Here is a 23,115-nt window from a genome sequence, read left to right as displayed (position 1 = left end):
GGTGTGTTAGGCCATCTTCATAACCCTAGGGCAGGATTCCTCCCCAGTGGGGTCAAGAGGAGGTGACTAAAACACTACTGAGTTCTTAAAATGTAACCAGTATGACTTAGGACCTGAATTCTCAATTTAATTGAATTTCTTTCCAATTTAAAACCAGTCACTCAATCACTGGGAAAATTGTACGTATGTTTGGAACAACTTGGGGGCCTTCATCTACTCTTTTCCACTGAAGATGTTCTGAAATACAAATGCAGATAAAGTACTGCCAATGAAAATTTAGCATCTGAATTGAGATGTACCTTAAGTGGAAAATACAAACTGGATTTTGAAGGGGAACCACGGGAGGGCAGCTTGCCTTTGAATGCAGTAGCACTGAGGCAAAGGGAGTCAGGAAAGGGAGAGAGGCACAATACTGAGGCTATCACTTGAGCACCTGGATCCAGCCATGCCTGAAGCTTATCCATTCTGGAGTCTCCCATTATTTGAAGCAAAGGAAAAAAAGTATTCTTTTTGTTTAAGCCATTTTGAGCTGAGTTGGTTTTTTTTTTTTTTTTCTTTCTTTCTCTCTTTCTTTCTTTCTTTCAATTCATGGCCAAAAAAGATAGCGTCTGCTGAAGCAAAGGTTGGGGTGGGGTGGAGCAGACAGTAGGGGGAGGTGCCTCAGGAAACCCGGGGCAGGGCCCAGACCTGTATATGTTGCTGCAGCCTCTTCTTCTCTGTTTGCAGCTGGCGGCTGCACTCCTCCTCCTCGCCCACACGGGCCTCCAGCTCCGACACCACCAGTTCGAGCTCCTGCTTTCGGGCTGCCAGCCGCACCCGGGTCTCCTCGGCCTCAGAGCACAATTCTGCCTCCGCTCGCAGTTGCTCTGCCAGGCGGGCACGCTCCTCTTCCAGCTGGGGACGAGATAGGAAGGCAGTGGTCATCAGGCGGTGCCCAGGATGGCCCTCAGTGGATCCCCAGGTCCCTCCTGCCCTCTGATTTACTTTGCCATTTGAGGCCTGGGTGGGGGGGAGGGGGGAAGGGTGGAAGACAATCCCCCAACCTGCTCACCATCTCAAGATGACCCTGTAACCCCCTAGTCACAGAGTCAGACCCCTGGGTGCCTCCCTCTCCCTCACCTCCCTACAGCCCATCGTCCCCACTCCACCCATCATGCCCCGACGCTCTCTGTCCCTATAACCCTAACGGGCTTGGGCCTCATCTCTCCCAACAGACTCTCTTCCCAGCCTCCCAGCCTCGTCGCTTCATCTCCAGTCCATCTTTCAAATAGCCCCAGAGAGGACTTTCTATCATCTTACATTCTGTTTTCTACTTCTACGCTCAGAAATTTAACCATAGGAAATAATTCCGAAAAGGCAAACAGGAAAACACTCAAGAAGGGGTTTGCTTCAGCACTATTTTAAGATGCCAGAAACACTGGCAACAGTGAAAAGTCCACCGCCTGTATATGGTAGCCCTGCCACCCAGCCGGGCCCTCCCCTGCCCCGATGGCGATCCAGCCCCCAGAGCATCTTCGCTCGGAGGCCACCAGCCCAACCCCGACCCAGTACCCTGGCTACATCCCCATGACCCTGCTCCCTGCACCTCACTGCTCAACCACACCAGTTTCCACCTCTGTTCTGGCTCCAGTAAACCTTGGCGCTCCGCCCCCAATCTACCCCGACCCCGCCACCGCTGGACGCCCCGCCCACACCCTGCCCTCACCCAGTGGCCCCGCCCCTTACCTGTGCCACCCGGCCCTGGAGCTCTCCCACCTCGCGGGCACTCTGCTGCTGCAGCTCCTGCACTTTCTGCAGCTCCTGAGCCCGCGCCTGCAGCACCTCATCCTGCCGCGTTACCTGCAGCAGCGGCTTCACCTAGGGGTACAGGCGGGGTGGTGGACCAGCTGGCTCCCACCGTGCCAGGCTTCTGGGCTCAGAAGCTAAGAGCTCCCGCTCTGAGTACAGCCCCATTCTCGGGTTCCCATGCCAGCTCGTCCACTACTGGCTGGGTGAACTCGGACAAGCTCATTAGTGTCCTCATCTATAAAATGAAGACGATAACAGCCCCTACTTCGCAGGGTTTTCGAAATGAGTGAAGAAGTTAACACTTGCAAAGACCCCAGAACAGCCTGGGTACAAGACAAGCGACACTAAATGTGTTCCTTTTTTTGCAACGCAATCCTTTTGTAAAGAGAGAGGCAGGGCTGCCGCTATTCCCTAGCGCAGTGTTCCCCAAAGTTTTTAACCCAAGTTCCAGAGTGAGAGATGCACTTTGTACTGTGTGATTCAGGCTGGAGTGACAGGTGGCATTCGCCCAGAAATAACCAAACGAAAGTTTCACAAAACTGCCCTCCCCCTTGCTAAGTGCGCTACACTCCGACCGTGTCTGTTCTGTTGCTTTCTGTTGGGTTCTGCTCAGCTCTAATTCTCTTCTCCTCTATTTGATTCTTTTTCTATTCGATTATCTCTTTTTGGTACAAATTCATAGCATTGATCACAGCTGTAACTTTCTAATAGTTTGTGGGATTTATTCTGGGATGCCTGGTAAGCCACACCCCCTGCCCCCAGACTCTGCTATGGTAGGGGCAGTTTTTCTTAAAGGGCCAGCTAGGAAATATTTGAGGCTTTGCGACTAGTCTGTCTCTGTTTTAACTACTCCACTCAGCTGCTGGAATGTGAAAACAGCCACAGACAATATAATAACAAATGGGCATTTACAAAAATACTTGTCTGGCCCATGGGCTGCAGTTTACCAACCCCAGCCCTAGACTGTGGGCTCCATGGGGCAGGGCATGGTCTGTTTTTATTTACCATTTTATCACTGGCCCCTCAAAAGTTACTGGCACAGAGAAGGCACTCAGTTAACACAGGCTAAGGGCCTGGAGACTGACAGCTCAGACATCGTATTCAGAATTACACTGAACAGCTGTGTTTTTGCCTCCAAATCTCCATCTTCCTTCCTCCTTTCTGATTTCCCATGGGGGAAACACCTGCCTCCAAGCTCACACACTTGGCTGTGCCATTCTGGTTTGGGCAGGAGTGTGACACCAGCCTGGATCATCTAATGTGTCGGGACTGGTTCTGGGATGGTCATATGACTCTGGCTGGAGCTCAGAGATGAGAAAAGACCCACACTGGCCTAGCTGGTGGCCCCCCAAGGGGGAAAAGTCTGCAGGGATCATCACCGTGAAAAATCAGATGGCAGGCCCAGAATGTCGAATGACTGACATCATTTTTTGGGCCCTTGCGCCAGAAACAGTTAACTCAGCAGGTCTGGGTTGTCCAAATCCTGCACATTTCAAAGAAAGGAATGGCCCTTGGCCAGCTCCTGGGAGATAATCTCTAAATCCTTGGAATATCCTGCCTGATAAGAGTGAATTTGTTTACCTTGACCTCTGGGGTCAAGGGGCTGGAGTAACTAGGGTCAACCACGTGGACAGTCAGCCATGCCTATGTGACTGACCCTCACAGAAACCCTAGACACTAAGGCTTGGGTGAGCTTCCTTGGTTGGCAATATCCACATGTGTTTTCACACATCATTTCTGAAAGAATTAAGTGCTATCTGTATGATTCTCCTGGGAGTGGAGAATTGGACGCTTGTGCTGGGTCTCTCCTGGACTCTGCCCTGTGCACCTTATACTGTTGATTTTAATCTCCATCCTTGCACTGTAATAACCCAAAGCCATGAGTGTAACCACTTTTTAAAGTTGTGGGAGTCCTTCCAGCGAATCATTGAATCCTAGGGGGTCGTGGGGACCCCCGATTCAACCCGAGATCCAGCTGCTTCTAAAGCTGTCCTGTATCTTTTCTCCATGTTGGTTTGAGTCAGATTTTTTGGTCACTTGTTTGTCACCTGTCAGGATTCTTGACAAAGGCTGGGCTGACTAGTCCCATTTTACAGATACACAAAACTGAGGCCAGAACTGAGGAAGTCACTTGCCCAAGCAGACCTGCCCCTGAGGTCCTGTCTGCTCACCGCTTGGGCCACCTCTCCAGGTGCCCTCACCTTGATGAAGAGCCGCCACCACTGCCAGTGTCTCAGCTTGAGGTAAGCCGCACAGTTCCGCTGCATCACCCTCAGGGCGCTCTGCTGTTGCTGCCGCTTCTGGAAGGCCCTGGGTGGGGAGATGGGCAGGTGGGGGAGTGGAGGCTTGGCCCCTCCAGGCCCTGTCCCCTGAGCAAGGGAGCCAAGCTCTCTCCAGTTAGTCAACCATTATGAAATGCCTACTGGGTGTGAGCACTGTTCTATTATCTAGAGACCTTTTTGTGTGCAAGTCCATCAGTCCTGTCCTTGACTCTCTTGGCCCTGTCCCCTTCTCTCTGTCCCCACAGCCCCAGCTCCAGTTCAGACCTCACCTCCCACCACCTGGACCCTCACCCCAGCCTCCTCTGCAGCTTCCCAGCCTCCAGCCTGTCCCTGACATGCTTCCAGAGAGGTATTTCTACATCCACAGCTGACCTAATCCTCCCATGACTCCCCAGTGCCCCCGCACAAGGTCCCTGCCCTTCAGCGTGGTGTTTGGGGAGCCCCTTATTCCCTGATCCTTCCTCTGAGCCAGTTCCAAGAGAGAAGCAGTCTCTGCAAGCTCCCCACATTCCTGAAATATGCCAGATCCTCATGTCACCAGACCTTGGCACCAGCTGTCACTCCTACCTGGAACACCTTTCTCACCCTCCTTCGTCTCCCTGGTCTGCAGGGCCTCTCGCTGCACCTATTCAACCCTCATCAAAGCACATCTCACCCTGGACTGTGACACTTTGTGTGGGTGTATGTCTCCCCCTCCAGATTGGAATCCCTCGAGGGACTGGCCATTAAGGTGACCCCTTCAACCTGGTTTGCCTGGAGGCTTACTCTGTTTTAACACAGAAAGTCATGCATCCTGGGAGACCTCCAGTACCAGGCAAACTGGGACAGTTGGTCACCCTGAGGCTGAGTCTAGCTCTTCTCTGTGTTCCCAGCATCACTCAACATAGGGTCTGCCCGTAGGAGCCTCAGGGACTACAGAACCATGAAGCCTGGACACCTAGTGGCTCCATCCTTTTGTGTCTCAGCCCATCTACCACCTTGGAGGGCTTGACATCTAGAGCTATCTAGTCAACTCCTCCCTGCCCAGGCTCTGGGCCATCTGGACAACCCCTCCCTGACCCAGCCTTGGTCAATGTGACCCAAGAGATAGTGTGGAGCCCCACTTGCGAGCCAGGTATCCCCGGGCAGCTGCCTGGAAGGACACGATGATGTCTGTGACCTTCAGGTCCCGCTCCTCTTCCAGCTGTGCCAGAACCCCCGCCCGGAAGAAGATCTTGCTCTGTCCCACACGGTAGAGGTTGGGGTCCAATTCTAGGGCCTGGATCTGTGATGGGTGGGGGAGGGGTTTTGAGAAGGAGGAGTGATGAGACTGGAGACCCCAGCTCCTCACCTCCACCACCTGAGACCGTGGCAAAGGTGTACACACACACACACACACACACACAAACACCTGCACCCCCCCAGCCTCCACTAAACACTCACCATCTTCTCACAGGCCTGTTTCCCATCCATGAAACCCTTGGGGATGGCATTGGGTGTCAAGATCTCGTACCTGCAGCGGGTAGGGAGGCGTGGAGGGTAAGGAAGAGAAACAGCAAACTGTGCCCACAGCCAGGCACTGGGCTCAGAGTGACAAATAGCAATAACAATGACAGCAACAAGAACAGTAAGAAAAACAAGCATTACCAAGGGTGACACACCAGGCTGAGAGCATTCCCACCACCACCAATGGCAACATTGACAGTAAAAGCTCCCACTCCTTGCACACACCGCGTGCTGATTGAGTGTTTAATTATACCACCACCATATGTCCCCGAGACATAAAACAAAGGTGTGTCTCCAAATGGAAGTGTGAGAGTAACAGCAAATTGCAGCTGTTTTTGAGCTCATTATTTGTCGAGTCCTGAGCTATGTGCTTTCCAGTTGTTTCTTTCACGTTTCTGAGTACAACTCAGAATTTTGAAAGGACATTTCATAAACACACACATATCTGTCCTTAGAGCCTTTCCTCTGCTGTGCCCTCTCCAGGATCTTGACATGTCATTAAAAATAATGCATCTGATATATACAATATATATACATACATATGTACACATATAATATGTAATATGTTAATACTAATTAATTAATTGATATTTAATGACTGGTATTGAGAAACTTGTGTGTATTAGAGTTTCTCAGTCACCAGGGATCTTGTCAAAATGCAGATCTTAATTCAGTAAGTCTGAGGTGGGGCCTGAAAATCTGTACATCTAACAAGCTGCCAGGTGAGGCTGATGCTGCTGGTCCGGGGACCACACTTTGAGTAGGAAACTGCAGACTTGCAGCAATGCAGCAGCTACTGGCCACAGGCAACTACTGAGCCCTTGGGACATGGCTGGGGCAGTTGAGGAACTGGGGTTTTAATTGCATTCTCTTTGAATTAAGTGCAATTAAAATTTACAAACTGAAGCAGTGTAAACTATTTTTCTGTCAAACACAATTTCATTGTTTTGATAGGATTCCATTTCACCATGACCACTGGAAATTTAGTGTCTGAACTGAAATGCACTATGGGTGGAAGGCACAACATATTTCAAAGACTTAGTAGAAAAAAAAAGAATGCATAATATCTCATTTTTTTATATTGATTACATGTTAAAGTTGTTTAATATCTTGGATGTATTGGATTAAATAAAATATCTTGTTATCATTAATGTCACCTGTTTCTTTTTAGTTTTTTTAATGTTTTTTTTCTTTTGGATTTTTTTTTTTTACTTTAAAAATATGGCTACTGGAAAATTTTAAATTATATACGGGGCTCATGTTCTTTCTTACGGGTGGTGCTGCAATATACAGCTTGTGTAAAGCATAATTTTTGTAATAGTATTTACCATATTACTGGCTTCTTATACGTTGATATTTTCTGTTCTATCCTGTTCCATTGCATTTTCATAAGAAATGCCGACTGCAATTCTCTGCAACATAGCGCTCTATGCCCCTTCTCTCTGGGAACGCACTGAGTAGGGCACTGCTCTCCCATATCACAGATGAGAAAACTGAGACTCAATAACCAAAAGAACTTGCCCACCCTCACCCTCCACCTGACTCAGAAGTAGCGGGGTGAGGGGGCTTTGGATGCAGCTATGGTGGCTTCCAAATCCAAGCCCCATCCCACCCCACGCTTCTCACCGCTGCCGGAACTCCTGGAAGAGGATGCGGTTGGGAAAGCCCTGGCGACAGATGCGGATGCCCTCCAGGACGCCGTTACAGCGCAGCTGGTCCAGCACCAGCCTTGGCTCCAGCTTCCCGGCCTGCAGACAGCAGTGACAGACACGCAAGCTCAGTGGTGGCCACACGGGGGCGCAATGCATCAGACGACAGCCGTCAGGGGAACTCAGCTGGATGGCAGTTCTAGCAGGTCACAAATGGTTGGCAATTTCATGGGGTTCCACCTGTAATTCATTGAGAACCTACTACGTGCCAGGCAGAAATGCCTGTCCTGGGGGAGCTCAGAGTCCACTGGGAGAGACCGACAATAAATGAGGTCAAGACATCACTAATCAAGGGGAAGGGTATAGTTCAAGTGGTAGGGCACATGCTTAGCATGCATAAGGTCCTGGGTTCAATTCCCAGTACCTCCATTAAAGAAAAAAAAATCAAACAAATAAACCTAATTACTCCCCTATCCCACCGGAAAAAAAAAAAGACATCACTAATCAAATACAAGCCACTATCAATTGTAAAACACACTTATTTCATATACCACCAAGAAAGAAAAAATCTTGTCAATTAAACTCAGACAGGCCACAAATTTTAAGCCACATCCCAACTTCAGAGATACTAAAGTGTCAGAAATAAATGTGTCTCAGATTTGATAAATATGGTATCTGAGACATGAGAAAGGACACACACACACAAAGAACCACCAACCCAATAACCACAGCTTCTACTTTCTGAGTCCAATGGAAGCCCCAGGCACCTAATTTTGTAGTTTCAAGTTCCACTCATGCTAACCCTTCTCCACAGGGCCTATTCCCTGATTTTCTCAACAAGAAAGCCTCTTGGTGGCCTGGGATACCAGGCATGGTCTCCTCACACCTACTTGACGCCCCCAGCCCCAACAGCCTTCTTTCCATCTCTTACACCTTTCAAGCTCCAAACAACCACTGGGCTTTTGCACAAGCTGTTCTCTGTTTAGAATACCAGTTATCGTTCAGAGCTCAGACCCCACCTCCTCCAGGGAGACTTCCCTGACTTCACTGACTAGATTAATTCTGATGTGACAGTCACCACTCCTACAAATTCAACTGGACATTCAGTGTAAGTGGCTACTTAAATGTCTGTGCTCCAGATTAGACTGAGAAAATGGGGTTGGCTGTGCTTTCCTCTCTAATGTAGCCCTACTATCTGGCACTTAGTAGGTGTTCAATAAAACATAAGTCCTGTGAATGAATGAATTTTCCAAAGAGGGCATTGAGCCTGGTAGAGAAAGCAACTTGCTCAAGGTCACGCAGCCAGTCAGAGGTGAGCCTGAGACGAGACATGGCTTCCCAGCCAAGTCCAGTGTCTGGGGCGTAAAGCCATTTTGCCAGAGCTGCGTCTGCTTCCCAGGCCGGGTCACTCACCCTCTTCTCGTGGTTGGGGATGATACAGCGCACGAAGCTGGGGTTGGTGTTGCTGAGTGTGGCCATGAGGCGGCTGAGGGACTCCTTGTAGAGCTGTCCCACCGTCCGGAACATGCCTCGGCGGGGGCGGCCACCAGGTGGGACATCCCCCAGGCTGCTCACCTGCTCCAGCCCCACAATGCCCTCCACTGTAGAAGGAGGAAACATACGTAGAGGAAGAATAGGGTCAGAGGTCAGTTGTAGGGAGCTGGACTGGCTGAAGGTCAAGGGTCTTACCATGTACAGGACCTGACATTTTACATATGAAACAACTCTCCCAGCCTAGTAAGGTAGGTGTCATCAGCCCATTGGACTGACAGACAAACTGAGGCTCAGAAAGATGGAAGATTGTGCCCAAGGCCCCACAGCTTAGGATCTGAAGATCCAGGATCTGAACCCAGGCCATGTGAGTCCTCTCAAACCCTAGCCTCTGACCCATCTTCTCCATTTTCCTTATTAGCAAATGACAATGGTGTCAGCAAAGGTTTGCTCAGCATTCACTCCCTGCCAGGCCCTGCTCAAAGCACTTTACATACATCAGCTTATTTAGAAGCCTATAAAAATCATTCCCATTTTATAGATGAGGAAATGGAGGCACAGATGGGGGGGAAAGTGAGAACCACTGCCATGTTGTATTTTTAGGAACCCAAAACACTGTCATGTGAAAACGTACCCAAGTCTGGCTTTATCACAATATTTAAAAGAAGGCAAACTGCCTCTATTTTCACCATCTTCCCAGAAAGGCCTGATTTCATGGTAACTTTGTTTCCTCCATTTAGTGGTGTCATTTCAGCTAGTGAGAAATATCAACTTGTTTGCTGCAAATTCTATGTATTGAATCCTGCCCAGTTTCTCCAGAATCTACAGCTGGGGCAGCTTCTCGTGTCCTGGAACCCTCCATCCTGAAGGTCACTGGGGGTCAACCAGATAACTTGCTTGGAGGGCAGAGCTTGTGCACAGTTGGGGCTTGGATATGTGGTATTGTTGCTTCCTGGGTTAAGTTGTCCCTCCCACCACCACACTCCAGTTATTATTAAAATGATCATTATCATTCATTTGTTTTCTTTTTCTTTTTTCTTTTTTTTTTGCAGGGGGAGGTAATTAGGTTTGTTTGTTTGTTTGTTTATAGTGGAAGTTCTGGGGATTGAACTCAGGACCTTGTGCATGCGAAGCACACGCTCTACCACTAAGCTCTACCCTCCCTCCTTCATTGTCATTTATTAAGTTCTTGGAGCACAGGTAAGAGCTGAGGCTCTGGGTTCAAATCCCAGCTTTGTCTATTCCTGGCTGTGTGACCTCAGGTGGGTGACTTAACTTCTCTGTGCTTCCATTTCCTCGACTACGGTGAGGGTAGGAGTACCCACACCTGCCTGATTGGGTCATCTGGAGGATTCCATGTGTTCATATTGGTAAAAGGGCTTTGCACATTGCATGGCACATAGTACATACACAGTTAATGCCAGCTGCTATTAGCACAGTTGTTTGCACTTTTATATGCTGTTTGGTTAGAAGAAGGCCTTGTGCTACAAGAGTCTGGAACCTGCCAAGGGAGCTAACAAGGTGGGGAAAGAGGAGGGTAAGACCTCCATATGGGGAGGACAGGGGACAGATATCCAAAACCAGGTTCCAGTCCAAAGGGCCCACCCTCAAAAAAATAAAAATAAAAAAAAAAGACGAAGGGCCCACCCTCCTCGTCCAGCAAATCTCACCCGTTGGTGCACAGCAACACCCACCCCCTGACGGAGAAATGGCAGAGCTGTGCCTCCCTGGAGATCCTGGGGGCGACGGTGGGAAGGAGCCCAGGAAAGAGAACTGCTGCAAGCCCCCGTGTTCTGGGTGTGAGGACAGATTGGGGGGAGGCAGAGACAGGGGGCAGGAGATGCAAAGGGAGCAGCATCAGAAGAGGAGAGGGAGAGAAGGTGGCAGGAAGGAGAAAAGAAGACAGGGTTATTAGTCAGCAGCACAGAGCAAAGCAGGAGGGGAAACCTGAATGTTAGCCATGAACGTTTAAAGCCAAGGAGACTGCCCTGTTCATCTTTGTGTCTACCACTGAATGCATCAATGTTGGCTGAAGGGACAAATGTCCTCTGTGAGAATTTAATGCCAAGGGAAAAAAAGAACTCTCTCTCTCTAGAGGTTGAGTCTAAATCTGTTTTATTAGGTATCCCTTTTTTGCCCTGGCTGCCAGGAAACTCAAGGACTAACTCTAGGCTCTCAGCTTGTATTTGCCTCTCTGAAGAGAGCTTGTCTCATCTGGCTTTCCCCCTGGGCTGCCAGAATGCTGGGTATCCAACTCTGGGCTCTCAGGATGCCAGAGAGCAAAGCCAACTCTGGGATCAGGGCAGCTGTAGGAGAGATTGATGAAAAACTGGTCCCAGTTCCCCACTGCTCTCTGTAACTTGCAGCTCCAGGAATCTGAGCTGGCCGCGTGACTTGCTTTGTTCAGAATTGTGGAGGAATTAACGCTGTGTCTGGTTCCAGTAGGACTCATGAGGCTTTGCCACTTCCACTTTCTCTCCTGGAACCCTTTGAGAGCCAAGTATACATATGGGGTGGAATATGTGAGGGACTGGGGGGCATCATGTGTCCATGAATGGGGCATAGATTTTAAAGAAGCTGAAAGGGGAGATTGTCAGTCTAAAGGAGATGATTCTCAGCAGATTCTGGTTCTGTTACCGAACATCAAACACTGTTTTTTCAACCCCTCTTATGTAAGTTATTTGAGACATTAACACCAAATTTCTCTATCTAAAAGCAGCTTACCCTATCTAGCTGCCCTATGCCCTTTTCCCTGTGAATTCGTTTTGGGAATACCCATCTTCCTTATTTTGTTCTCCTGTCTAATCACATGGGCTGGCACGTCTACTACTACACTTTTCACTTCAATAAAAGATTAAGGTAAACTGACAGATTCTGGAAACCCGGAATCAGAAAAACCAAGTTACTGGTTCTACCACTTTTATAAAATCATCTCTCAAACCTCCTCTAAGGATGGGAGGCAAGGATGCACAAGGCTTTTCTGTCCACCTCTTAGGAGTGTCAGTCTGAAAAGACTGATGGCCAAACTCATATGGGCCTTGTTGGAGCAAGAAAACTCCAAACTAATATCTTGGTTTTTGCTTCTTTTTAATTCTCCTGGAGTCCTGAAGGGAACTGAAAGCAAAGCCTAAAAGTTGACTGATGTGTAAAACACCACCTGTCTGGGTTCTCTTGTTGTCCTTAATTCTTTTTCAGTAGAATCTCTTGATTTTTTTTTTTTTTAGAGATCATATGTCACCTACAATGAATACCTTCATCACTTCCTTTTGAATATTCATATACCTATTTCTTTTTCTGGTCTGAGTGCATCAACCAATATCGCCAAAAACGTGTTTCACGGCAGTGTTGACAGTGGGCATCCTTGTCTCGTTTCTGATTAAACAGGAGTGTTTTACCATCGAGTGTGATGCTGGCTTGAGCTATCAATCAATCAATCACTAATTGGAAACGCTAATGTGAGACTGTCTCTCCTGCTGGCACTAGTTCCGCATCTGAGCAGACAACTCAGGTTCAGAACTCAGCTTGGAACAAAAGCGTTCCTACTGTGGGGAGAAGGGATGCACAGAGCCTCAGGGAGACCGGACCCGAGGAAGTTGATCCTCACCGTCTTTCCAAATCTCTGCAGTTAGCCGGTCTGTGCTCTGGTGAAGCAGGGCTGCGACGTTGTCATTCAGAGGGTCCATGTTTTTCATCAGCCACTCATTGGCCTTGTAGTCAACCTGGATGAAGTCGGGCAGAGGAGGGGGCTGAGATGGTGGGTTCACCAGCTCTCCAGATTCCCCAAGGGGCCTCCCAGAAGCGCTGACTCCCGCCCAGCTCTGGGGCTCACCACTCACGCGAGGGCGTTGGTGCCACCTTGTGTCCATATCCTGAACTGCACCCTCCACCAGCAGGGCCCCTTCTCCCTTTACGGATTTCCCTTACCAGGACTCTGCCCACCTCCATGACATCGCCCATCTCCATGACATCACCCACCATCCTTTCTTTCCTTATTCATTCTACACCAGCCACACTGCTCCTCAAACGTGAGATCTCATTTCCACCTCAGGATTTTTATCCCTGCCTTTTCCACCACCTGTGATTCCCTCGCCGTGGACTTTTACACGGCTGGCTCCTTCTCCACGGAGTCACAGTCTTGACCCGTGGTTCTCTGCACGTGCTCCCGCGACCAGACAGTGGCTCCTGGAGGCCAGGGCCCGAGTCTGACTCATAGCCCAGCACACAACTGGGTGCACGGGCAGTCTCAGGCAATGTTTGGGAAGCAAACAGCTCTAGAAAGGAACCCACGGGTCTTGCACATGCTATTCCCTCCTCCCGTCCTCTGCTGGCTACATGTTTCTCATCATTTAGACCAGGGATTGGCAAACTATGGCCCTCAGGCCAAATCCAACCTGCCACCTCCTTTTGTAAATAAAGTTTTATTGGAATGCAGCCTTCGTTTCTGTGTGACCTGTGACTTCTTTTGGGCTATAATGGCAGAAATGAGTAATTGTGCCAGAGACTGTCTGGCTCACAGAGCTGAAACTATTTCCAGAAAATATTTGCTGACGCTTGATTTAGATTCTACATCAAGCATTACTGTCCTCTGTGAGAACTTCCCCAGCATTCCTCCTCTGGTCTTTGACACTACCTATAACTGCCCCCATTAAAGCACTTATCAGCCTTATATCCCAGTGATCTGTATTCATCACCCTCCTAGATAAGAAAATTTGTCAGGATGGAATCATTTCTGACTAGGGTCCAGCTTTGCTCAGCACAGGACTGAGCACACAAAAGGCAGATGTTTGCCAAATACGTTAGCAATATGCTCCTAATTCTCCTCCTGGGGAACTCCTATCCATCCCTCAAAACCTACTGCAAATATCCCCTCCTTGAGGAAGTCTGCTGATTTCATCAGAGAGTCCTCACTCCTCCTTGGGCTTTCCCAGTCCGTGGCCTGGCTGTGATTTGTCCCAGTGGACATCAGGTGGCCCCTGCTTTCCCTCTGCACCCTCCCTGCATCCTCACTCCCACCCACATGCCCCAAGGCTGGCCCCCACTCCCTACCTTGCCCGCATAGTGCAGGACGCTGAAGTCAGCCTGATCCCGCAGGTGCCTTGGCCGCTGGAACTTGGGGTGACCACCTTGCTCTTGGGCCACCTTCTCCACAAAGGACTTGTCTGTGGCCTTTGGAAACCAGCACTCTTCATCCAGCAGGGCCAGGAGTCCAGGGGGGTTAGCCTGACCATCAACAGAAAGTGGTGGGGGGAAAGAGTAAGTCAGATCCCCAAATATTGGACACTTAGGTTGCTGCTAAATTTGAGGTCATGTGACACTTGGGATCTGCAAGAAAACACGACAACAGTGACAGGTTTAGCCCTCGATCAGCCCTTTGATTCAAGCCAGGCCCCGAGGCAGGCATGTTCTGGGTTCTGAACATCTAGGGGCCACGCAGATCTGTGCCATCTTCCCCACTAAATTGATGCAGAGGCCCGGCAGGGTGAGGAGCTGGACCCAAGTCACTGGCAGATGCTAGAGGAGACACGTATGAGCTGCGGGGTGGGAGAAGCCCTGGGCTCACCGGCCGCTCGATGAGGTCGATGCAGGGCTGCAGGTCGAGGCCAAAGTCCAGGAAGGTCCAGGGGATGCCCTCACGCTGGTACTCCTCCTGCTCCAGGACGAACATGGTGTGGTTGAAGAGCTGCTGCAGCTTCTCGTTGGTGTAGTTGATGCAGAGCTGCTCAAAGGAGTTCAGCTGCGGGAGGGAGAAGGACACATGAGAGAGGGGGCAGAGAACGCAGAGGGCGGGGACAGGGCCAGCCTGATGGAGCTCTCCAGACCCCAGCCCCGCATAAGGCACAGACCTGGAAGATCTCGAAGCCAGCAATGTCCAGGATGCCCAGGAAGGAGGCGCCCTGGCGAGGGCTGCGGTCCAACGCTCGGTTGAGGCGCAGGACCAGCCAGCGGAACAGGCGCTCGTAGGTGGCCTTGGCCAGGGCTTCCAGCGCGAAGTCCGCCTGCGGGGAGGGCATGCAGTGAGGACCCCGCCTGCACATCGGCAGCCCCAGTCCCTCCCTGAGGGCCAGAGAGGAGACACTGGGTGTGGACGGGGCCCCCTCGTGGTTCATCAAGAATGGTGACATTAACAACAGCAGACCAGGGTGAAGGGTATAGCTCAATGGTAGAGCGCCTGCTTAGCATGCATGAGGTCCTGGGTTCGATTCTCAGTACCTCCAGCACCTCCATTAAAAAAATCCAAAAAACAAAAACCACTACTGAAGCCCTACTGTGCACCAGGCACTGTATGAAGAGCTTCGGGGCATATTAGCTCATTACTCCTCCCCCCAAACCCTTGAGCCAATTTCCAGAACAGTTAAGAAGAGCCTGACACCTAGGTTAGAATCCCAGCTCTGCCCCTTAGAGGCTGTGTGGCCTCAGGCATGTGAATAAATCTCTCTGTGCCTCAGGAAATGGATCCTAACAATAGTACCTCAACTGAGAGGGAACCCGGGTCAGTGTGACCCCCAATCTCATATCCCCTACTGTGCCTTCTCTGGCCCAGCCCCAAGGCTGGATTCTGAAAACATCTAGCATGCTTTCAGATCTCCCCACTCCCACTGCCACTACCTTTGTCTGAGCTGCCATTGCTTGCCTGTGTGGTCAAGTGGCCTCCTCGTGTCTCTGCCTCTATTGGTGACCCCTGGACCCAATTCTCCATAGTTGGCAAAGGAATCTTTATACAAGACAAACTGAATCAAGTTGCTCCATGGCTTAAATCCTCACTGGTCTCCAGCTGCCCTGTGAATAAAACTCACCTCCTTACAGTGGCCCGTAAGACCTTGTGTGATCTGTCTCCTTCTAAACTCTCTGACTGCAGCTTATACCACCTTCTGCCCCACTCTAGCCTCAATGACATCCTTAATGTTCCCAACTTGCCAAGCTTGTTCCAGCCCCAGGGCCTTTACATATGCTATTCCCTCTGCCTTAAACCATCTAGGTCTCAACTCAAATGTCACCTCCTCAGAGAGGGCTTTCCTGACTACCCTAATCCTCTCCTTCATAGAAAGCATCCTTATTTATTTATCTTCTTTTATTATCTGATTTGCCGCTAGAGCCTGGGCTCCATGAAGGTGTGGTCTTTGCTTCCATGACTACTTTTACTTCCAGCACCTAGACCAGAGTTGGTAACCAAACAGACACTCAGCAAAAAAGTTTAATGAGTGAATAAGAAAAAACTGGCATAAGGTACTTTAAAATCTAGGACCCTCCCTGCACCTGCCAGCCTCCAGCCTCGCCCACCTGTTCCTTGGTCTGTGCTTTCTGCACGTAGTCTCGGCCAACTTTGATGCGGGGGGTGAGCAGGGCGCGGGAGAAATCGGTCACCCCCAGGCCCAGGAGGCGGCAGAGCTTCTGTGCAGCTGAGGGCAAGAGACATCAAGATCCCATCAGCACTGGGAAGTGGGGCCAGCATGGATTGGGGAAGAGAGTGCCACCCCCCAACTCTGAGTGGGACAGAAGATGGACCCAGTCTTTCCCACTAGACGCATCACAGGTCCTAAAAGCATGTGTATTCTCTGGCCTAACAATCACCCTCCTGGGACCCCTGTTGGCAAATAGAAACCTGGATGTGAGCAATGGCTGGACTAGGAGGATGTTTGTCACAGTGCTGTTTATGATGGAGAAAACCAGGAAACAACCTGAATGCCCAACAGCTGGGGACTGGTAAGAGAGTCGAGGTTCATTCATTTGAAAAAATGTTCTGCAGTCACTAAATATTATTATTATAAATAGTTATTATTTAATAAATACTATCAACTATAATGTAACTATAAAGTATATGATTATAAAGTATATATAAATTACTATAATTGTTTGTAACTAATAAATAATAATTATAAACAATTACTTTAAATTATTATTTAATAAATAATATTTATAAATATATGCAATAAATATTTAATAAACATTAATATTAAAATTAAATATTAATTAAATATCAATTATAAAACTATTGTTTAGTAATTATTATTTAATAAATAGAAATTATAATTATTTAATAAATATGTATTATAAATAATTGCTCAATAATTATTAAATAAATATTATCACAAATAATTGTTCAATAAATATTTAACAAATATTAATTATAAAACTATCATTTAATAAGTATTATATACACAATTATTATTTAATAAATACTTATTATAATTGTTCAATAATTATTTAATACATAATTAACATAATTATTGTTTACTTATTTAATAAACAATGATACATATTTATTTAATAATTATTTGTTAAATAATAATTATTATAAATTATTACATGGTACACTTAAGATGTGTGTATCTCATGATTTGTATGTTTCACTTCAAATCCAAGAAAGAATTGTAAATAAATACTGGACACCAGTAAATGACATGCAGGCTGTAGGGTGTAAGGGCGAATGACCCCAATACCTGAAATGCACCAGAAAGTAAGATGGATAAACAGAGGATGGAAAGATTTTCCATAAAGCAAGTGTAGTAACAATGTCAATGGCAGAATCTAGGCGGTACGTCTGGGTGGTTCACTATGACTTTGAACTTCTCTGTATGTTTGAAAATATCCCTATAAAATGTTGGGGGGAAAGATCTTGTAATAAAACTTCACTGAAGTGGCCAAACACAAAAGAAATCTAAAAATGCATCACTTCGGGGGGAGGGTATAGCTCAGTGGTAGAGCACCTGCTTAGCATGCATGAGGTCCTGGGTTTGATCCCCAGTACCTCAATTTAAATAAATAAGTAAATAAATACCTAATTACCTCCCCCCCAAAAATAAAGCTAAACTTAAAAAAAAAAAAGCTAGCACAGAGGACGACACTGCCAGTAATAGGACACCTTAACAGAGTTCTCAGCCTTTAGTGGGTTCTTTGCCAGCTGATGAAAATTAGGGGCTGCTTCTCTGATTAATGTTTGCAAAGGCAGAAAATGAGACAGACAGAATCTTACAGGAGATTAATTATACTGGCAATCAGTTCTCCCCAACAGACCCCAGATGAAGAAACCCCAGTAGCTATTTCCATTTGGATTTTAAAAAGAGGAACATCAACTATACTTCTGCTTTTGAAAAGCAAAAAATAAAAAATTAAAAGGTACATGCATGCAGAGCACAGAGGCCAGGAGGAGATACGCCCTGCACTAACGGAGGTTCCCCATCAGCTGGGAGGGGTGAGGACGACAGAGGATCCCACTGTTCCCCCTCCACCTCGTTTTGGCTCACTGGTGGTGTTCACATTTTCAGCAGAGCTCATACTTATAATCAAGAAAAGAGTGGAAGATGTTCCTTTGATAAGGACTCAGCAGAGGGCAGGAAATCGGAGTGGTCCTGGGTTGGAGACGGGTCTGGCTGGGGAGGGGGGTGCTCTCTGCGTGGCAGGAGGGGCAGCAGGCAGGTGGCGGTACCTGTGTTGTCAGGCATGGAGGCTTGGTCGGTGTTTCGCTCTCTCTTCAGGACGATGTTGCCAAACTGGAGAACTGCGGAGACCATCCGCAGCATGGCTAAGGGGCAGCAGAGAGAGAAAGAGATCATGCGTGGCTCCAGACCCTGATGTGTGGTCTTAACCACCCCCTTAGAAATCTAGCTTAAAAATCCAATGTCGGGGAGGGGTGGGTAGAGTGCATGCTTAGCATGCACAAGGTCCTGGGTTCAATTTCCAGTACCTCAATTTAAAAGGAAAAAAACCCCGATGTCAAATCAAACCACCGCCTGACCCTGGGCAGGTGTTTTTTCTTTAATTTTTTTTGCAGGGGGTAGGTAATTAGTTTTTTGTTTTTTTTAATCAGAGGTACTTTTTAAAATGATACAAATGAATTTATTTACAAAACAGAAACAGACTTAACAGGCACAGAAAACAAATTTATGTTTACCAAAGGGGAAAGGAAGGAGGGATAAATTAGGAGTTTGGGATTAGCAGACACAAACTACTATATATAATATAGATAACCAACAGGGTCCTGCTGTATAGCACAAGGAACTATATTCAATATCTTTTTCTTAAACTGAAGAACAGTCAGTTACAATGTGTGAATTTCTGATGTACAGCATAATGTCCCAGTCATGCATGTATTTACATATATTTGTTTTCATATTTTTTATTAAAGATTATTACAAGATATTATCTTATAATATCCTATAATGAGAAAGAATATAAAAAAGAATACACATATGTATAACTGAGTCACTTTGCTGTACACCAGAAACTAACACAACACAGTAAATCAAATATACTTCAATTAAAAAAAAAAAAAGGCAGAGGATTGCCTCGTGGGACCTCAACTGAGTCTGCACTGGGCAACTCAAAACTTTCACCCTTTTGTGAATGACCTCATTGACCACAAAAGCACCAGGATTATTGATTTGGGAGTTACAAATACAGTTAGTGTACATGAGAATTCTCAAACGGGGAAGTTGCAAATGAAGATGGACTGTATTTGCTTGTCTGTGCAGAATAGAGAAATCTCACCCTAACTGGGTGATGCTGCCCCCGAGAGGACGTCTCAGGAACTTGCAGGGATTGTTGGCACAGTGATGGGGGCCACCAGGCAAGGTATTGGGGGGTGTTTCTGGATGTCACAGATACTGGGCAGGTGGGGACCAGAAGATCCATCAAGATCATAACTCCTTGTGGAAAGTATCTTCTAATCGTGTCCTCCACATACAGTAAGCAATCCATAAATGTGTTCATGAATGAACTTAAGCTTGCCTCTTTGGGGGGAAGAATTCCTTCTATGTCCCCACTACTTCTGGGATTCAGTCTAACCCCTTATCAGGGTCTTAGGCACCATGTCCCCAACTCTCCCACCTACTCCAGTTTGGGGACCCCTCACTCACTCCAAGCAGCCATGCCGATCTCCTTCCATTTCTGCCAACAGGTGACACTCTCTCTTGCCCCCTGGCCTTTGCCCTGACAGTTCCCTCCACCAAGAGGCCATCCAGCACCATCTACACCTGCTTAATTCTTGACCATCAGAGCTCAGCCAACAGCCACCTCCGCCAGCAGCTGCCCCAACCCTTCCAAGACCTCCATGACACATCGTTACTGCTTTAGGACCTCCCAGCTGTCACTCTTCCATGGGATCAACTTTAATTTGTGCATTTGTATGCTGTGACGCTCCCTGGGGCTCAGCACTCCAGGGGAAAGGGGCTTGTTCTGTCTTGGTCATGGTTAGCTTGGCGGCCCCAGGCTGCAGGGGTCTGGCCCAAAGACTCCATCAAGTGTCGACTGAATCAATAGACTAAAGAATAAACGGCAAGAAGTTCACTAGTCGGGGTACATTATTGAACAGTGGGAGTTTGCTGTGAGGCCTTGGGCATGCCGGGGGGCCTCCTGGGCCTCAGTTTCCCAGCTGGGCAGTGGGAGGGGCTGGGCTCATCTGTCTCCGTTTCTACCTGTTTGGGGGGGGTCAGGGGCTGGGTGGACCAGGACAGTGGAGAGTCCTGGAAATGCTGGTTTTGATGGGGGTGGGGCAGGGAAGCACCTTCCGAAAGAAATAAATGACATCTTATAGACCCATAACTGGCATAATCACCCCTAACAAACTGAGTGGCCGTTCATCCTTAACCTCAGCTCAGACCCCGCCCAGACTCGAGTTCCCCTAGTGACCTTTAAAATGGCCTTTGACAGTTGGCTGAGGAACCTGCATTGGTGCCAAGCATCCGGGTGAGTCTGACACCTGAGGAGTTGGCAGTCAGCTCTCGCGGGTGACTTCAGACCAGCCGACGACAGTGAGCAAGTCCCAGCCTGCGCTGGCGTTGGCAGAGGCGTGGGGCTAGTCGTGCTGTGATGGCCTCAAGTGAGCAGGAGCTCACCTCCCTGTGTGCCAGGCTCCCTGCTCAACCCCTCAGAGTATCACTGACGGTGCCAACGCGGACAGAGATGGGAAGTGGGGAGGGAGATGGAGGTCCTGACTCCACTGGCCCCCGACGCTCTCTGCCCCCAGGCTTCCCACAGGTGACCCAGAGGCGCCCTCTTGCCTCCCTGGGAACGGATCACCAGTCAGCTTTGGAGTCAGTCCCGGGTTCCACTGCCTCTTTGTTAACTGCAGTGAGTCCTAAGGCAGACATCCCACCTCCCTGGACCTCCGTCTCCTCTTTTGTCAAAAGGAGAGTCTAGGAAAAGGTGACCGGCTGACTCCACTGTTCGCAAGTGAAACACAAACTAAAACTGTTATGAGACCCCATCCACCTGCCGCACCAGCAAAAGCAAAAAAGCTCACGACAGTGGTTGCTGGCTTGCGCGTGGGGAAACAGGTGCACCAGATATCCGGTTGGCGAAACTGGAAACTAGCGCCACCTTCTGGATGGCGATGAGGTCGATTCAGTACAATTTAAAAAACACTCGGGGTTGGGGGAAGGGAAAGGAAGGCGGTTAGCGCCGAAAGCCAAGAAGTTATCAGCTGGTAATTGTTGGATCTGGTGCCAGGTGCCCGGGGCGGGGGGGGGGGGGGGTTCGTTACCCTCTGCTCTCTACTTGCATACCTGTTTGAAAATTTCCGTGATAAAAAGATAAGAATCAAAATTATTCAGCAATAAAAAGGAAAGACGCCCAGATACTTGCTACTGTATGGATCAACCTTCACACTATTAACCCGGGGGGAGGAAGTCAGCCACAAAGGATGACGTACTGTATGATTCCATTGATCTGAAAGGTCCAGGATAAGCAAATTCTTATAGACAGGAAGCAGAGCTGTGGTTACCAGGGGCCAGCAGTAGAAACTGGCCCGTGATGGCAAAGCCATGCAAGTTATCCTCTAGGGCCACTGAAAATATTCTAAATTGTGATTGTGCTGATGGCTGCACAACTCTGTGATGGTACTAGAAGCCACTGACTTGCACAGTTTAATGAAGTGAATGTTATGGTATGTGACTGACATCTCAATAAAACTGTTGACTGTTGGTGGGAATGTAATTTGGTGAAGCCACTATGGAGAACAGTATGGAGGTTCCTTAAGAAACTAAAAATAGAGTTACCATATGATCCAGCAACCCCACTCCTGGGCATATATCTGGAAAAAACCTCTAACTTTAAAAGACAAAAGCCCCTATGTTCACAGCAGCACTATTTACAATAGCAAAGACATAGAAGCAAACTAAATGTCCATCGATAGATGAATGGATAAAGAAGCTGTGGTATATATATATATATACCACTCAGCCATAAAAAGAATGAAACAATGCCATTTGCAGATAAATGGATGGACCTACAGATTATCATAGTGAGTGAACTCAGAGAAAGACAAATACCATATGATATCACTTACATGTGGTAAAAAATGATACAAATAAACTTATCTACAAAACAGAAATAGATTCACAGACATAGAAAACAAACCTATGGTTACCAAAGGGGAAAGGGGAAGAGGGATAAATTGGGAATTTGGGATGAATGCATACACACTACTATATCTAAAAGAGATAAACAACAAGGACGTACTGTATAGCACAGGAAACTATATTCAATAGCTTGTACAAACCTATAATGGAAAAGAATCTGAAAAAGCATACATACATATGTATAACTGTATCAGTTTGCTGTACACCTGAAGCATTGTAAGTCAACTACACTTCAATTTAAAAAATTTTTTAAAGCTGTTACATTTCTGTTAAAGCTGGGAAAAAAACAAAAATTGCACCTCTCCTTGGACTCAGCATTTCGTTACTAAGAACTGATGCTACAGTTCTGTTCACCCAGGAGCACAAAGACCTACCTACAAGGATGGTCTTGACACCTTTCTTTGTGGGGGGAGGGGAGTTCATTCCAACAGCAATGGGATGTAGTCACCCTAAGGGTGCGTCTGCAAGGGACAGGGATCAGTTACAAGAATTACAGTTAGGGGGGAGGGTACAGCTCAGTGGTAGAGTGCGTGCTTAGCAAGCACGAGGTCCTGGGTTCAATACCCAGTCCCTCCACTGAAAAAAAAAATCACAGTTCATCTAAACTGGGAAATTTCATACAACCGCCAAAAAGACTGAAGTTCACCTATTCATACAAAAACAGAATAATTGCCAAAACCTACCATGTGGGGGGAAAACACAATAGTATGGGGGTGATGAGCTGACATTTTAGCCCAGTGCTGCCCAGGACCTCGGCCAGGCTGTGGGGTGGGGCCTGATGGGCCAGATGTTTTCACCATTAGTTGGTGCATCTGCGACGGTCCTGGGAGGAAGGTCGGTGCGGGTGGGGGGGTGGGCACATCTGGAGCAACCACTGTGTGGGAACTTTTAAATCAGAAGAGAAATATCGTAACATTTTTATCAACAGTAGGGCTGAATATCAGCCCTGGGGCTGGAAAATAACCTATAATGTGTGTCTTTTCTTTTTACCTTACATGTCTAAAATATTTCTGGAAGGCCAGGCAGGAAGCTTAACAGTGGAAAACCAGGGCTGTGGGCCTGCAA

General features: G+C 47.9%; 1 protein-coding gene across 5 annotated transcripts in view; it reads right to left on the bottom strand.

Annotated features, from left to right (window-relative positions):
* Positions 1 to 23,115, bottom strand: part of MYH14 (myosin heavy chain 14) — a 74,915-nt gene that overhangs the window by 31,025 nt on the left and 20,775 nt on the right. For all 5 annotated transcript variants that reach the window (XM_031457046.2, XM_064489675.1, XM_031457044.2 and 2 more), the window contains 13 exons: positions 18,120 to 18,215; positions 15,974 to 16,092; positions 14,539 to 14,691; positions 14,256 to 14,429; positions 13,742 to 13,915; positions 12,300 to 12,414; positions 8,618 to 8,805; positions 7,182 to 7,303; positions 5,493 to 5,562; positions 5,174 to 5,334; positions 3,990 to 4,098; positions 1,726 to 1,857; positions 688 to 894 (listed from right to left, as the gene is read on the bottom strand). In XM_031457046.2, the coding sequence (XP_031312906.2) occupies positions 688 to 894; positions 1,726 to 1,857; positions 3,990 to 4,098; positions 5,174 to 5,334; positions 5,493 to 5,562; positions 7,182 to 7,303; positions 8,618 to 8,805; positions 12,300 to 12,414; positions 13,742 to 13,915; positions 14,256 to 14,429; positions 14,539 to 14,691; positions 15,974 to 16,092; positions 18,120 to 18,215 (1,820 nt within the window). The remainder of the gene's footprint in view (positions 1 to 687; positions 895 to 1,725; positions 1,858 to 3,989; positions 4,099 to 5,173; positions 5,335 to 5,492; positions 5,563 to 7,181; positions 7,304 to 8,617; positions 8,806 to 12,299; positions 12,415 to 13,741; positions 13,916 to 14,255; positions 14,430 to 14,538; positions 14,692 to 15,973; positions 16,093 to 18,119; positions 18,216 to 23,115) is intronic.

The sequence above is a fragment of the Camelus dromedarius genome, chromosome 9, assembly GCF_036321535.1.
Source record: "Camelus dromedarius isolate mCamDro1 chromosome 9, mCamDro1.pat, whole genome shotgun sequence".
Lineage (NCBI taxonomy): Eukaryota > Metazoa > Chordata > Mammalia > Artiodactyla > Camelidae > Camelus > Camelus dromedarius.
The sequence above is the reverse complement of the archived record's forward strand: the minus strand, read 5'-3'. Positions and strand labels throughout refer to the sequence as shown.